This window comes from Salminus brasiliensis, chromosome 18, assembly GCF_030463535.1.
Source record: "Salminus brasiliensis chromosome 18, fSalBra1.hap2, whole genome shotgun sequence".
In the NCBI taxonomy this organism is placed as follows: domain Eukaryota; kingdom Metazoa; phylum Chordata; class Actinopteri; order Characiformes; family Bryconidae; genus Salminus; species Salminus brasiliensis.
This window is the reverse complement of record NC_132895.1, coordinates 29,905,378-29,922,681: the sequence shown is the minus strand read 5'-3', so window position 1 is coordinate 29,922,681 and position 17,304 is coordinate 29,905,378. Positions and strand designations below refer to the sequence as shown.

Genomic DNA, 17,304 nt, shown 5'->3' with positions numbered 1-17,304 from the left:
TTTTATACTAATTTAATTCTGGATATAATTTTCTTTTAAATAACTTCATTCCATGTATTCATTATACACTTTATTTCTTTGTTATTGTGCAATAAATTAATTCTGGATATTAACTGCATTATACAGTATTCCTGGATATTTGTTTGAATGTTTTTTAAAATACATTTTGGATTTAATATTTTTTAATAATTCTTTAATAATTTCATTCCAGACATAAATGTTATTATATCTTAATCCTTTTTTAGTTTTATTAATAATTAATAAAAATGAGCTTAATTAAAATTTCCTTTCTGTATATTAATTTTATTCGAAATTTTGTCTAAATAGAAAAATGATACCTTCAGACTAGCTGCCCACCCTCCAGATACTGCTACCCACCTTGGACCACTAATTACTGACCGCACTGTAGTTTACATGGACTCTAACTGCTGCTATTATTATTATTATTATTATAATCATTATTTCTTTCATAGTTAACCATCATTATTACTTTAATTATTCTTACCATCACTACAATGACTATATCAGTACACCTGAACGTAGTGATACATTAAAAATGTATAACTGGTTCAGACCAGAGGAGGATGGATCCCCCTCGTGAGTCTTTCTTCCTCCACCTTTGAGTTTTATGCTTTATGTAAAAAAGCGCTGAACAAACGCAATGATGTGATTTGATTTAGATTCTTCCAGCCTAAACAGCTTCAGCTCTTCTCCCAGGTTCAGCCGAGGCTCGCTGCTCAGATCCTCAAACTGTAATTTCTCAAACCTTTCACACTGAGGGCTGAAAATAGCCGGCCTGCGCAGCGACGTCATGACTCATACGTTCAGAAACAGTTTTGGCATTTCTGTGCAAATCCGGCTCGTCACACGATCATATGATCTCTCTGCCTTTCGGTTATCCAGCCATCTGTCTAGAAAGGTGGGAAGAATTAAAAAAAAAAACCACCCAGCTCCGACTCCGCTGCTGACGTCTGTAGCACTCTCGCTCAGTCAGTCGAGGTGAGCCGGATGAGCAGGGTTGAAGATGAGTATCTCCGGGTCGTCTTTGTGTGCCTGAACCTCTTTCGGATACTGTGAGGTGGATTGTGTAATGTTGGAACATGGCTGGTTGAATGTGGTGATGTACCTTTCCTGTCCAGCTGTGTCCCACAGCTGCAGGTGAACCTTGAACGCCTTCCCCGTGGTCCCATTGGGGCTGCTAGTGCTGTACACCTGGAAAACACACACACACACACACACACACACACACACACACACACACACAGTCAAGTTTTTTGACATTGTTGGACCAAAATCATACATTTCCAAATTTGTAACTTGTGCCTTTTTAACAATTTACTAGGCCTGTCATATAATTTGTTGTTATTATTTTTTAATATAATTAAGTAATGAATTAAAATTGCATTATTGTTGGTAGTTGATCATGATTAATCACATTTAATAATAAAGAAAGATGTTTTCATTTGAGAAGCAGTGCTTTTTTATTGGGAAATATATCTGTGATTAATCGCATTATTCTGTACAGTTAGTTGCAATTAATCGCAGTTGTTATTAACCTAAAATTTCCATTTTTAAAGCAGTCCAATTTTGATACCAATGTTAATATAATCTGTGATTTTTTCCCCTATAGTTTATTGTGATTGATTAAATGTGTCGTATTTGCTCATATTTGACAAAAGAAATTTCAAAAGTTTAAATTTTAAAAGCAAAGCAGTGCATTTTGTTGTACCTTTATGAAATGATGCTACAATTAATCACATTATTCTGTGCAGCTGATCACATTATTCTCTAAAGCTTATCACGTTAATTGCACTTATCTTAAATAGTGAAATCTGACTAATCCATTTTAAAAGCAAAGCTGTGCATTTTGTTGCACTTATATGAAACTATCCTGCGATTAATCGCATTATTCTATGCAACCAATTCCTCACATTTGCCTAATTTGGAATGGAATGGAATGATCTTTCCATTATATAACCATGTTAAATCAGTCTGTGATTAATCATGTTATTCTGTGTAGTCAATTGCGATTAATCGCAATTGCAATCGGCTAAAATTGCACAATATTTTAATTCAATATCAATATTTCAAATAAAGATATCTCAAAGGAAAGCAGTGCATTCTTATATATATGATAAACAAATCTGCGATTAATCGCGTTATTCTGCGATTAATCGCATTATTCGGTGTAGTTAATCCTGTTTAACCACAATTTATAATAGGCATCTGCCGCTAAAGATGTTCCCACTTTAAAAGCAGTGGATTTTGTTCGACCTATGTGAAATTAATCTTTGATTTAATCGCATTATTATCTGTAATCGCGATTAATCATCTGCAATTAATCTTATTCGCTTTTATTTGACTCTGAGTTGCATTTGAAAGCAGTGCTCTCTGTTACAGCGGTATGATTATACGCAGTCCCCTTAATAGGAATGTATTCAATACTTTCAGCAGTTTCCTAACATTATGCTCATAAGCTGAACATGAAAATCGTGACATGAGATCAATTTTTTATTTTTTTTTATAGGATGATTGTCATTTACATATAACGGCTTCAAATGTACAGTGACACATTATACAGAATTGTAGAGGATGTAAGGGATAAAGCAAGGTTGGAAAGTTAGATATTAAAATAGAGTATGAAATGTCCAAAATGATCGGAAATAATTCCGAACTCACGCAAAATCAACGTTACTGATGTGTTCTGATTATGCTTATAGTAGTTCTTTGGTATGTTAGTAGAACTGCTGACCTTATCTACGCTATGCTCCACTAACACTGCTGTTATCTAACCTTAATTATGTCATATTATACAGCTTATCAGCATCACACCCAAGCGTTATCTACTCCTTTCATTCACGCAGTGCCTCCCACACCCAACCATTCACCATGAGGCCCAGTGAGCAAATAGCACACTGTTACTATGAATATAAGCTACAGGTAAAGAGGCATAGCCTACATAATATATTATAATATATATTATATATATTATAATTATAATTAACTTCAGCATGACCATTTTCCCCAGTGTTCCATGCTACTGTACCTTCAGTTAAGACTGATGTATATGTAAATGAGCTCTATTCTGATTTGCTGCCCTGTATTATGTGTCATTCTAAGCAGTACGAACCTAAACACCCTTTATAACTTCAGTGTGAGTGGGAGGGGCTAAAGCTGTGTCCTTTGACAGGAGCGCCGTTTTTACACGATGCTGTGATGCAAACAGGAATTACGCTGTAGAAACACTCTTTAGAACTTCGGGGTGAGTGGGCGGGGCTAAACTGCTGTAGCAGGAATATACAGTGGCTGTGTCCCAATTCAGAGGCTGCCTCATTCATAGCCTGCATTTGAAGTCGTACCAGGATGTCCCATTTCGAAGGCTCCTTCGCATACGAGTGCTTCTTTTCCATGACAACGGTGATCCATCCAGGGGTGGATCCTTCCCCAGACAACATATCCCAAGATTCATTGTGTGCCGGTGAGCCATCAAGGTTGCTAGGTGACGAGAGTGCCGTTTGTATGCCGCGGTAATGACAGGAAGAGGCTGTGTTGCAAACAGGAAATCCGCTGTAGAAACACTCTTTAGAACTTCAGGGTGAGTGGGCGGGGCTAAACTGCTGTAGGAGGAATATACAGTGACTGTGTCCCATCCCAATTCAAGGGTTGCATCCTTTGGAGCCTGGATTCGAATATCCACTGTTTCGCAGCGGTGCGACTCCTAGACTCCCTATTTCTTCGATTCCATGACAGCGAAGGATCCAGTGGGTGGGTCCTGGGTGAATGGGCGGGGCTAAACTGCTGTAGCATGAATATACAGTAGCTGTGTTGGAGGGCTTCTTGGAAGGCACCAGACAGCAAATCCCAAGGTTCGGTGCGTGACGATGAGCCGTCAAGGTTGCTAGGTGACAGGAGTGTTGTTACGCAACGGGCGAGGGCAGGGAGAAGAGGCTTTCGAAGGCTATGTCCTCGCGCACTGGGTCCTTCGAAAGGACGCAGCCCCTGAATTGGGACACAGCCAGTGTGTCAGACTGTTGGTTCTAGTCACAGTCCCGTTTGCCCGGGAAGACACACCCAGCACGGCTAACTGCACACCTGCATCACAAACAGCTGTTTGCATGTGATTTGCATTAGAGGCTGACATGCTTGGTTTATATTAAAATACCAGCCTTGTGTGTGTGTGTGTGTGTGTGTGTGTGCCAACATTTGCACCTCCTGCCCAGAACGCAGCACTTTTGTAGGAGGAAACTCAACACGCACACAGTTTAGCACATGAGTCACAGTTTACACATGGGGAGTCTGAGCACCCTGCAGATGTTGCACTTCAACTAAGTATTAGTCAGGGTCTCTCTCTCTCTCTCTCTCTCTCTCTTTTTCCATCTGTAAATCTCAGTTACTCACACTCCCTGACTTTCCTCTGAGTCAGAATCAGAAATAGAAGCCGTGAATCAGAATCAGAACCACCGAATCAGAACCAGAATCACGAAAGCCACGAAAGCATAATTAAAAACAGAAGCGCTGAATCTAAAGAGGAAACCTCTGAATCAGAATCAGAATCAGAATGATTTGAATCACTGCTTTGCACTGAATCTGAATCAGAAACGCAACAGAACGGGATCCGAACCAGAGAGCCGGGATCAGAACCACTGAATTAATAAAAAAAACTGAATCAGAAGCCCTGGATTAGAGTTAAAAAGAATCACAGACTCTGGATCTAAATCACTGAATCAGAGGCGGGATCAGAACCACTGAATCTGAGTCAAAATCATAACCACTGAATCAGAAAGGTAATTAGAAGCACAATATCTCAATCTGAACCACTGAATCATGATCAAAAAGAGAAGAACTGAATCTGAACCAAAACCACTAAATCCACTAAATCATATATAGATCCTACAAATCAGAACCACAGAGACAGGATTTAAACCAGGGCCAGAATCACTAAACCAGAACCAGAATCACTACACTGAAGCCTGAAGTCTACACTGAAGTCATAACCAAAATCAGAACAACTCTGAATCAGAGCAAAAGACGCTGAACATACATTAGAAACAGAACCAGACGCAGAACCACTGAATCAGAGTAAGAATCAGTGAATCAGAATCAGAACCTCTGAACTGCAGTCGAAAACAGAAGCACTGAATCTGAATCAGGACAACTGAATCAGAAACAGAATCCGAACCATTGGATCGAAGTTAAAAAAAAAATTATACAACTGAATCAGAAGCAGAATCATAGAATAATAAACAGAATCTGAACTCCTGGATTAGAGTTAAAAAGGAAGCAGATCCAGTCGGGATCAGAACCACTGAATCAGAAGCAGATCCAATGATCCACTGAATCAGAAAGAAAATCAGAAGCACTAAATCTCAATCTGAACCACTGAATCAGAAAAATCAATCACTTTATTAGAAACAGCTTACCTTCTACTTCTACTCACTGGCCACTTTATTGGAAACACTCTACTACCCTGTGCTTCCACTGACTGGAATCAGAATCAGAATCAGAACCCTGAATACTGAATCAAAGTACTGAATCTGAATCAAAAACCACTAATTCAGAATCAGAACCCCCGAATCAGAACCAGAATCATTAACACAGAGGCAGGATTCAAATCTAATCTAAGAACAAGAACCTCAGAATCCAAACCAGAACCTTTGGCATGAAAATACACAACCAGAACCAGAATCACTGAATCGCAATCAAAATCCAAAGCAGTGAATCGTGGCCAAAACCAGGACCACTGAATCGGAATCGTGACAGCATACACTGAACATGAATAAAGAAGACGAATGGGAAACGGAACCGCTGAACCGCAGAACCGCTGAACTGGATTCTGAATAATAACCGGTGAATCAGAATCAGAAGCACTGACTCAGAACCGAATCTTTGTGTGTGTCTGAATCACTGAAAAGTACAGTCCCTGAAAACGCCTTTGGGATGTCCGAGAAATCGCACTGACCACTCGCTTTTCCCTGAAATCGATGCCCACGGTGGTGATGAACTTGGGGTTGAACTTGTTGTCCGTGTAGCGGTACAGGAAGGTGGTCTTGCCCACTCCGGAGTCGCCCAGGGCCAGGAGCTTGATCAGATAGTCGTAGTCCCCATCAGTCATAGTGCTGACTGCGCTTAACCTGCCAATCAAAGCACACACAGTGACATCACCTCATTAGCATACACTTACACACACTATACAGGCACAGAAACATCTCCACCTCTACCCCATTCATTCATCGCCGGTCAGCTTCTGCTGGGGTGGGTCATAGTAGGTGGGTCCACCATCCAAGAGTGACCAAACTGCCATTCCTGGACTTTGTGGCCTTTGGTAGCTACGTGGCACCTATCAAGTGGCCACATCAGCTGGTCACCTTAATGTCCAGTGATCACAAAATCCGGGACTGGAAACTGATTTGATGACCCGAGGTCTAGAGGATGGCAGATGGGCTCCAGTTTCGAACTGGACACTAGGAGAGAATGCGTTTCCAATAAAGTGGCCGGCTGAAGGCCAGCTGTCGCTGCACCGGTGTAGGCGTTCTGCACCGAAGCCGAATGGAATGGACGCCACTGCGCTAGCTGGGCCAGAAATGTTTGCACACATGGTGACGGAGCCTTTAATCATCAGCTTCTGTAGACATGGGAAGTTCTCCAAGATCACCAGTCGGCCCAACAGCCAGGCATAAGATACGCCCAATAAACAGAGGCCTGACGGAAACGAGGGACAGCGGATCTTTAGCACTTACTGGCCACTTTATTAGAAACACCTACTACCTTGTGCTTTCAGTCACTGGCCACTTTATTAGAAACACCTACTACCTTGTGCTTTCACTCACTGGCCACTTTATTAGAAACATCCTACTTATGAAATTCCACTGACTGGCCACTTTATTGGAAACACCCTACTTTTGTGGGTCCACTCGCTGGCCACTTTATTAGAAACACCCTAGTACCTTGTGCTTTCAGTCACTGGCCACTTTATTAGAAACACCTACTACCTTTTGATTTCGCTCACTGGCCACTTTATTAGAAACACCCTACTTATGAAATTCCACTGACTGGCCACTTTATTGGAAACACCCTACTTTTGTGGGTCCACTCGCTGGCCACATTATTAGAAACACCCTAGTACCTTGTGCTTTCAGTCACTGGCCACTTTATTAGAAACACCTACTACCTTTTGATTTCGCTCACTGGCCACTTTATTAGAAACACCCTACTTATGAAATTCCACTGACTGGCCACTTTATTGGAAACACCCTACTTTTGTGGGTCCACTCGCTGGCCACATTATTAGAAACACCCTAGTACCTTGTGCTTTCAGTCACTGGCCACTTTATTAGAAACACCCTACTTATGTAATTCCATGGACTGGCCACTTTATTGGAAACATCTACTACCTTGTGCTTTCAGTCAATGGCCACTTTATTGGAAACACCCTACTTATGAAATTCCACTGACTGGCCACTTTATTAGATACACTCCAGTACGTTGTGCTTCCACTCACTGGCCAGTTTGTTGGAAACGCCTGCTCTATCTTGTGTTTCTACTCACTGGCCACTTTATTAGAAACACCTACTACCTTGTGCTTCCACTCATTGGCCACTTTATTAGAAACACCTACTACCTTGTGCTTCCACTCATTGGCCACTTTATTAGAAACACCTACTACCCTACTGTCTGCAGAACACCAAGCTGCAGAGAAACTCCTCAGAACAAGCTTAATGGCCTCAGGCTGACCTCAAAACTGACCTCGAGCACAGAGTTCATGAGAAAGGCTCAGAGCGGGTCCTAAAGCACGGACTGTCCACCCACTAAAGGGTTGTCATGTTGTTGCCGTGTGTGTGTGTGTGTGTGTGTGTGTGTGTGTACATGTTAAGTAAGATGGCACATGACTCGGAGCCGTGTCCACATGAGTGGTCAGGAGTTACTCTTGGTGGGAAGCAAGTCGAGTTCACATACCAGCCCACCCCCCCAGTCTACATACCCTACGTGGACAAAAGTATTGGGACGCCTGCTCATTCCGTGTCTTCCGAAATTAAGGGTATTGCTCGGCCAGTTGCGCTGCCTCAGGCTCCAGCTGCCGATGGCAAGCAGCATGACCCAGGATTCTTGGACCACCGGACCACTCGGAGCCTACCTATTTTATTTTTTTTCTAACCTTCGAAGCTGGATTCATCCTTGTATACATAATTAAATGACCCGATATGACTCATTTCATATCAGCCAGCTCTCCGAGAAATGTATCCCAATCTCGGAGGAATAAGCCCAAATGAATTGCGATCATAACTCTGGTTGCCAAACGTTACCAAATGGTTGGCAAATGAATAGAGATGGAAATAGCAGCAATTATTTGTCCTCATTACGGGAACAGATAATGTCATCTGGAGCTCGTGCAGGGTCTGTTGGGTGCAGTGAAGTGGGTCTCAGTCAGACAATTCCTCTTATTGTGTTCAAATGACCCACTAAAGATGACCTCAGCTCACCCCCCCCCCAAGCTTCAGGTCTACTCAGGGCGAAATGCTCTGGAAAAGCAGGCCACAGACGCTGCTGATTACGATCGTTCAGGCCGGTGGCTTTCGTTTTTCCAAATGGCTTTTTCACACTCTAGCAGGAGAGGGACGTCCAGCAGGTGTTTGAACTTTTACACATGACCTCATGTCTGAAATCACGAGAGCGCTAAAGGGGGCGGTAACGTGGGAAAATGAGTGTAATGTGGGAACCGCTCACTCGTCAGGAACCTAATCAGATTTCAATCAGTTCATCAAGGCTGTGATTAAAACAAAAACCTTTACACTAAAACACTCTACAGCCACCCAAGTGTTTAGCCCCGCCCATTCAGCCTACAACAGTATAGCCCCGCCCAGACAGCCTATACAGCTACAGCAGTTTAGCCCCATACAACAGGAACTGGCCACTTTATTAGAAACACCCGCCCATGGGCTTCTAGACTGGCCACTTTATTGGAAACTCCTACTGTGTGCTTCTAGACTGGCCACTTTATTGGAAACACCTGCCTTGGGCTTCTAGGCTGGCCACTTTATTAGAAACATTCTATGCTGTGCTTCCACTCAGTGGCCGCTTTATTAGAAACACCTACTGTGTGCTTCTAGGCTGGCCCCTTTATTAGAAACACCCAACTGTGTGCTTCTACACTGGCCAATTTATTGGAAACATCTGCCTTGGGCTTCTAGGCTGGCCACTTTATTAGAAACACCCTACCTTGTTCTTCCACTCAGCGGCTACTTTGTAGAAGCACCTACTAGGCTGGCCACTTTATTAGAAACTCCTACTGTGTGCTTCTAGACTGGCCACTTTATTGGAAACACCTGCCTTGGGCTTCTAGGCTGGCCACTTTATTAGAAACCCCCTACTGTGTGCTTCTAGGCTGGTCACTTTATTAGACACCCTTACCTTGTACTACTGCTCACTGGCCACTTTACTGGAAACACCTACCGTTTGCTTCTAGACTGGCCACTTTATTAGAACCCCCTACTTTGTTCTACTGCTCATTGGCCACTTTATTGGAAACCTCTACCGTGTGCTTTTAGACTGGCCACTTTATTAGAAACACCCGACCTAGTGCTTCCACTCAGCAGCTACTTTGTAGAAACACCTACTAGACTGACCACCTTATCAGAACCCCCTACTGTGTGCTTCTAGACTGGCCACTTTATCAGAAACCCCTACTGTGTGCTTCTAGACTGGCCACTTTATCAGAAACCCCTACTGTGTGCTTCTAGACTGGCCACTTTATCAGAAACCCCTACTGTGTGCTTCTAGGCTGGCCACTTTATCAGAAACCCCTACTGTGTGCTTCTAGACTGGCCACTTTATCAGAAACCCCTGCTGTGTGCTTCTAGACTGGCCACTTTATCAGAAACCCCTACTGTGTGCTTCTAGACTGGCCACTTTATTAGAAACCCCTACTGTGTGCTTCTAGACTGGCCACTTTATTAGAAACCCCTACTGTGTGCTTCTAGACTGGCCACTTTATTAGAAACCCCTACTGTGTTCTACTGCTCATTGGCCACTTTACTGGAACCCCCTACCGCATGCTTCTAGACTGGCCACTTTATTGGAAACGGGGAGTATCCAGTGAATATGAACACTGCTCTGGTTGGGGTGGGGGTGGGGGGCGGGGGGTTCGGCGTGGCCGGGCATGCAGCACTTTAATGTCATCTGATTATGGGATCAGTCACGGACAGCTCATTTTCCCAATTTCAGCTCCAGACAAAGACAAATCCATCTCTGTTTACTTTGGGGTAGAACTTCCGGTGCTACAGCGGATCCACTGGTCCAGACTACGTCATCCACCACCTTCCAAGGGGGTCCAGTCGTCTGTGGTCAATGACGCTAAATCTAAAACCTCCACCCTAAGTATCCTTACCCAGAGAAGTGGCTCGGTTACGGAGCTCCGGCCTTGTGGGGTTCCCCTCGAGTTCCCCTCCGCAGAACGGTAAGACCAGACGTATGGTCCTGGAGGCACCTTGCCCTGCTCCCGACTCACCTGACTCAGCTAATTGGCTCGTTAGCAAGCCCATTCAGAGTCGCAGGGGGTGCGTTAAACCTGGGAGTCCACTAAAATGTGGCTCCAGGACCAGGGTCGAGGATGACGTTAAATGTAGAGCCTGTTGGAATGCTGGGTTAGCATAGCTAGCCTCCTTATGGTCCTTTATGATCGGTGTCCCCAGCAGGAGCCTACCTGAGACTGCACGCACCCTAAAACCACACCTGGTCCCGGTTTAGAGGCGTTTGGGTTGTTTCCTCGATGCACCAGAGGTCTCGACTGACAGGACTCGGTAAGTAATCTGAACCAAGCACGGCTGTCGGGAGAGGAAAGGAACGGCTGCCGTTGATCTGGTCACATGAATCCACATTTAGAACCCCCCGCCCCCCCAAAAAACGGCCTCCGACAGCTTTCCTTTACAAGCCACTGTATCGCAGCAGAAACAAGAGACTTTTGTGCTGCAGTCCAAACCCGATTGGCCAGCTATACTCGCTCTGCTCGGTCTCATGACCCACCATTCATCCCAATGCCCATGTTCGGGCCTCAAGTACATCAAAGAGAGCATGATGACAGAACTATGGTATATTAATAACAGGACGGATTTGTGCTGTGGGGCTCCAAGGGATTATATATGGCAAAGAAAAATAAAATAAAATAAGATTGTAGAAGTGGAAATGTAATTTCATAAAATCAACAACACAAAGATTTGGACTTTTCACTACAACTGTCGTTGGTCATATAGTCGCCCTGTAATAAAGACTCTTTCATAATTTTCTGCAAAAAAAAAAAGAAAAATAAAAGTCTTGATAAAATACATCCATCCTTGACAAAAAAAACAAAAAGCAAGGAAATAAAAAAGTAACTTAAAATTATTATGTAAAAATTATTTTTAAAAATAATTTATGGATTTCTGCAAATTAAATAAAGTGTAAGCCATTTATTTTAAACAAATAAAGTAAAAAAGTAAAAAAAAAGTAAAAAAAAAATGAATATAAATTAGAAAGAAAAATAATAATACACATTTATAAAAAATCTAAAAAAAATCACAAGAAAATATTATATTATACTATTATTCTGACAAAACGATGTAAAACGTTTGACCATTTCAATAAAATAATAAAAATATTACTTGCCAAAATAATATAATTATTTTCGCAAAATAAGTAAAATCCCGAAAAATTCAAAAATCAATATTTGAATTATTTTTTTTCTTCTAACTAAACTAAACATCCTAACGTACAGGACTGGTGGTTTTGTTTTTGTTTGTTTTATTTTTCTTGTTAATTATTTTATTTTATTTTACTATTGCCTTTTCATATTTTTTCCCCCTCACCCCCCCCCCCCCTTGCTTTCACCTATGAATTAACCCCCCTACCTACGACCTGACCTATATGTATGTTACCCCTTGTGGCTGGACACATAATTAGATGCTTTTGATTATGAATCAATCATAAAACAAAAAAATAAAATAAAATAAACAGGGACTGTTTTAGGGGAGGCGGCTAAAAAGACGATCCCAGTTCTGGTGCTCAGGTGATGCCTTGCACTGCAGTACTACAATCTGTGATGAAATGAACTGAACATCCAGTGACTCTTGGTGCTTCAGAGAGAGAGATAAAACGGTGAGAAGGCTCCTCGTTTTCTGCTCTCTTTGCTTTCGCTAATGATGTGCCGGGAAGGCCTCTTCCTCACCTCCTCCCCCTCCTTCTCCTTCTGGCCATTTTCTTTCTTTCTTTCTTTTTTTTTTTTTGCAGCTCAATAATGGAGATGGAAAGCAGTTGTTCCATCCGTGCCCCCCTTTGTACACATTGTTCAGGATAAAGCCAGGTCTGACTCAATCAATCCAACAGCAAAAAAAAAAAAACTTTAGGGTGTAAAATCAATGAAGGAGCATAAAAACATTTATCCGCAAACCGCCCAGGACTGGGCTCTTGCTTACCTGGGCCAGGGTAACTGTAATGTAACAAGGCCAGGGATAACTACAGTGCTCAGGGCAAGGGTACCCTGAGTACCTACAGTAACCAGTCCAAGTAGTCAGAACAAGGATCTTATCAAGACTATAACTACTTGAGTCTCAGGTAAGAAACCCTGGGTTTGATGGCTGTACACTGTTAAAAGTATGGAGGTTCTTCAGTTTGAAACTGTGGAGGAACCTCTTCAGGTGCTTTGAGGAACCTTCAGGAAAAGGTTTTTAAATGAAAAACGAAGGGATTTGCCAAGACCCAAGCAGCAATAGCACTTAGACTAAAGGTCTTACCAAGGCTTTTTACCAAAGCTCAAGTGGGATAGTGGTCAAACCAAGGGTCATACTGAGGTTAAAGCAACTATAGTAGCCTGGGCAACTGTAGTGGTCAAGTAAACATTTTATGCCCAAGCAACTACATCAGTCAAGTATAAGATATTTGAAGGACTTTTGGAGGTTCTTCAGTGTAAAACTGTGGAGGAACCTTCAAGGAACCAATTTCTTTGAAAGTTTTCCTTGAACCTCAAAAAGTCCTTGTAGTTTCTCGGGCCTTAGTTTGAGCACTATATCTTGGTTTGATTGGTGGAGTTGGTGGATTTTGACCTATATGTTACTTGAGCTTTGAGCCTAACTCTTTATTTGACCACTACAGCTGCCCGGAAAAACTGTTGGTTAGGCTACTATAGTTGCTTTAGCCTCAGTAAAACCCTTGGTTTGACCAATGACTTGACCTGTAAGACCCTTAGTCCAAGTGCTATAGTTGCTTGTATCTTTGCAAATCCCTTCGTTTCTCTTCACAGTTTCTTGAAACTTAGGTCTTTCTTCTAAAAACCTTTTCCTGAAGGTTCCTCAAAGCAACTGAAGAGATTCCTCCACAACCTCCAAAGGTTCCTCAAGGATCTTAATACTTTTAACAACGTACAGCCATCAAACCCAAACAACCAACAGTATTGCCAAGGCCTAAGCAACTACAGTGGTCAAACCAAGGGTTTTACGGAGCCCAGGAAACTACAGCCAAGGCTTTTAGCAAGACTGGAACAATTACAGTGGTCAAACCCAAGGTTTTTACCAAAATTAATTAAGGCTCAAGCAAATACCAAGGGTTTTTTAAGTTCTGAGGAACTATAGCTGACAATCCATTGTTTCTTTTACCAATTCCTAAGCAATTCCAACCATCCAATCAATGGTTTTACCAAGGCCCAAGCCGACTACACTGTTCCAACCAAGGTTCCTGCTAAAACTCAAACAGCTATGTGGCCAAAACCCTGGGCAGGAGTAGCTTTACCCAGGCGACAGGAGTAGCTTTACCAAGAGTTCAGCAACTCTAGTGGTGGAAACCATGAGTTTTACAAAGATCTTGCCAACTACGGTGGTCAAACCCAAGGTTTTTACTATATTCTGTTTTTTTTACCACCTGAGGCTCAAGCAAATATAGTAGTAAAACCAACAGCAATGCCTAAGCAACTAGAGTGGTCAAACCAAGGGTTCTGAGGAACTATAGCTGACAATCCATTGGTTTTTTATGGTTTTACCAAGGCCCAAGCCGACTACACTGCTCTAACCAAGGTTCCTGCTAAAACTCAAACAGCTATGTGGCCAAAACCATGGGTTTTCCCAAGGCCCTAGGTCCTGGTGGTCCGATAAAATCAACAATGTTTAAGCTTTACCAAGAGTTCAGCAACTCTAGTGGTGGAAACCATGAGGTCTACAAAGATCTTGCCAACACCGGTGGGCAAACCAAGGGTTTTTATCATGGCTGCTGAATTCACAGCACATTACATTGGCTTGTGTTTGTGAAATACCCAGCATCCAATGCTCGCTACATTTAAAACATGTTTGGCATGCATACGGCCAGACCTTTAGGCCTTTTTTTTTTAAAGGACCTTTCTAAAGTAGCCTTGATCCACATGCTAAGGCTGCGGATGCTGAGACATATCACATCGATACATGTCAATGCAAACGCCGAGCACTATAACCTTCCCATTTGGGAAAAACTGCATTCAGCATTCTCCCTCAACACACACACACACACACACACACACACATACACCTGCCAGCACACATACACACAGTAGGGTCTCTGGGCTTCTCCACAGGGGCCAGGCAGACATCTGTAGCAGGGATAGGCAGAGGAGGTGGAGAAAGGTTAGCGGTGCTGAGCGCCTCCCCAAGAGGTCGATGTTACACGGTGGCCAAGCTGGGGAAGGGATCCCCGCGGTTGGACTGGAGCACAGGGAGACGGGGGAATAAGCCCAGAGCCTTCTGGAGGCTTAAAGGGAGACTTTCCCCAAGCGATAAAGTGCTACCGCTGCAAATAATGAATGAAGGATGGAAGGGATTAGCATTATGCAAATGAGATCATGCTAACCCACCCCCAGCAGCTTTCGATGAATGAAAATGAATCATCTGCTGAGCAAAACAACTACTTCTAGGTGAGGGTTGCTCTATCAAGCACTTATATATTGAAATTTTAATGAAAAATCACAAACATTCATTAAACGACTCCAATATACAACATCCTTGCCCTCAGTAGGCAGTGGTTGCTTAGCAACAACAACAGCAGCTTGCTCGAAACAAATTATTAACGAATTATTTATTCACGATTCGTATAAATCTAGTTCCACTAGCCAGAGAAGCTAACCGCCAAGTAGCGGGCTAACTGTGAGCCGATACTGCAACTGGTTATACTGCAAGTGCAAACCTCACAAAAAATGGGGCGTGGCCATGAGCCGGGATAGAAATCAGCGCTGTCAACAGTCCTCCATATTGGTTCCGCAATTTCGCAAACCAGCTAACGTGCTACAATCACAACTGCTAACAACCCTAGAAGAACTGACGGTGTCCCCTACCCCAGACACAGCAGAGACAGTCTTGGAGTCGTAGGTCAGGTATAGGTCACACAGCCAGAGCTGCAGTGCTATTGGTCAAGGACGTGAATTCGCATGTTAACGCTCACCGAAGTTATCCGTAAAAAAATTGACGGACATAAACTCATAAAGTGTGACCGCTGAGTTACGGTGCATCGTCATCATTCGTTTGATTGCTGTCCAAACCTTTTTTCTTGTCCTGGTGGTCCGATAAAATCAACCGTGTTCAAGATTATCAGACGTTTTTAGTCTTGGCTTAATGCCACGAACACAAAAACAAAAGCTGTTGTGCGACTGACTGTACAAACAGATTCTGCGAGCTCAGAGCTCTCCTTTTACAGACTAAGCTAATGGAAGCTAATGGATTGGCTGCAATTCTCAGAAATGACTGGAATCCAGGCCCCAAAATGTGTGGGAGCTTGCTGAGTGATGAAGTCACGCTCTGAAAACAAGTGAAAAACAAGAAGTCCACTGTAGTTGCGAATTTAGCGACATGCTAAGTTCAAGTAAGAGGGAAAGCAAGCAAACCTGGATGAGCCAGTCTACTGAAAAAACATTCCCTTGACCCTGTGCTCTCAGATATGAGGCTCTATCCTCTAAACGGGTGAGATCTGAGCCTCAGTTAGCTGGACGTTCCTGGCTACACTTCGCAGTCCATGGACCCCAATGGCTTTTTGGTCATTTGGTTGAGTCGCTGTCGAGTCCAAGTGGTTGCAGTCTTGCAATTCACCGCAAAGATAGCTACAAACGCCTGACTGTCTAGACGGCTGCCTAGGCTGTTTTCAGTCAGTGGCGCTCCTCCTATGTTTTCCGTTGCCAATATAAACAGCAATACGTCAGAAATTGACCTGAACACCCTTCATTTCGAGACCACCGCGCTCATCAGCGTAGAGATATTCGCAAGCAGCGTTGCTAATTAAACGACGCAGATGGAAGGAGTGAAAATAGACTGTTGGCAGGGTGTAAGATAGCAGCGAGCATCGCGACGTGCCTTGCGCAGGGTGTAAGATAGGGCCCTTCCCTGAAAAGTTTGGACATCCCGATCAGTATCTGTTACTGTAAATACTTGGCCGAGTAAAAGATGACCTCGGGTTTTTTTTGGGGCTGTCCACATACTTTTAAAGAATCCAGGTCTGGGGGCTTAATCGGCCATGATTACGGCTAGCATGGAGAGACGTAACTCGGGCTGTGCTTTTAGCCTAATCATCTTTACTGCCGTTTACGATCTTTTTATGGCCATGTTGTTGTTTGCAGTTCAGAGACGCCGGACAGGACGAGCAGTGGCCCACCTAATACAACTCCATCAACATCCAAACGCTCCAGACAGTTCTGGGAAAGCAGCGCAGAGCCTTTTTCGGAATGTTGAAAGCAACCTTGGAGTCATGATCAGACCATCCGTGGGGCCAATGGTTCCTCCAGGCTCCGGCCACCCGTACCAACTGGTAAGAGAATCATGTGACCTGCTGCTTGTTGCATCACTGAAATTTGAAAAATCCTTTAACACCATGTTGATATTTGGGCTTTTTTGGACTTCTCCAAATCTTGATGGGTGGAAAACCTGGTATTGTATGGTGTATTTACTGTCATTATCCTGCTCTAGAGGCCATCCTGCTTTTATCTCTAGCGTTTCTCTTTCACCTGGTGTGATGTTTGTATCCAGAATTTGCTGATTTTTGAATTTGCTTTTTCTTTTTTTCATGAAATCCTGTAGCCCCTTTTCTCCAAACATACCTTTTGCTCATTGCGGCCAAAAAGTCCTGTTCTAGTCTTGTCAGTCCACAGGACGCTTCTTTGCATGTTTCTTTAAAAACGTCTGATGCTAAACTCTGTGGTAAGGATGCAGAAAAGGTTTTTTTTTCTGCTGTAGCTTCCATGAAGGCCATGTTTGTGCTGGAGTCGCTGCACAGTAGAACAGTGCACCACCACTCCAGAGTCTCCTGAATGTTCCTGAAGGTCTTTTACAGTCAAACAGG

The 17,304-nt window shown here is 43.1% G+C and overlaps 1 protein-coding gene across 2 annotated transcripts in view; it reads right to left on the bottom strand.

The window, feature by feature from the left end:
- rab27b (RAB27B, member RAS oncogene family) overlaps window positions 1–17,304 on the bottom strand; it is a 64,777-nt gene that overhangs the window by 12,413 nt on the left and 35,060 nt on the right. For both annotated transcript variants that reach the window (XM_072661552.1, XM_072661553.1), the window contains exons 2-3: window positions 5,960–6,131; window positions 1,127–1,212 (exon numbers count right to left, since the gene is read on the bottom strand). In XM_072661552.1, the coding sequence (XP_072517653.1) occupies window positions 1,127–1,212; window positions 5,960–6,112 (239 nt within the window). In that variant the 5' untranslated portion in view covers window positions 6,113–6,131. The remainder of the gene's footprint in view (window positions 1–1,126; window positions 1,213–5,959; window positions 6,132–17,304) is intronic.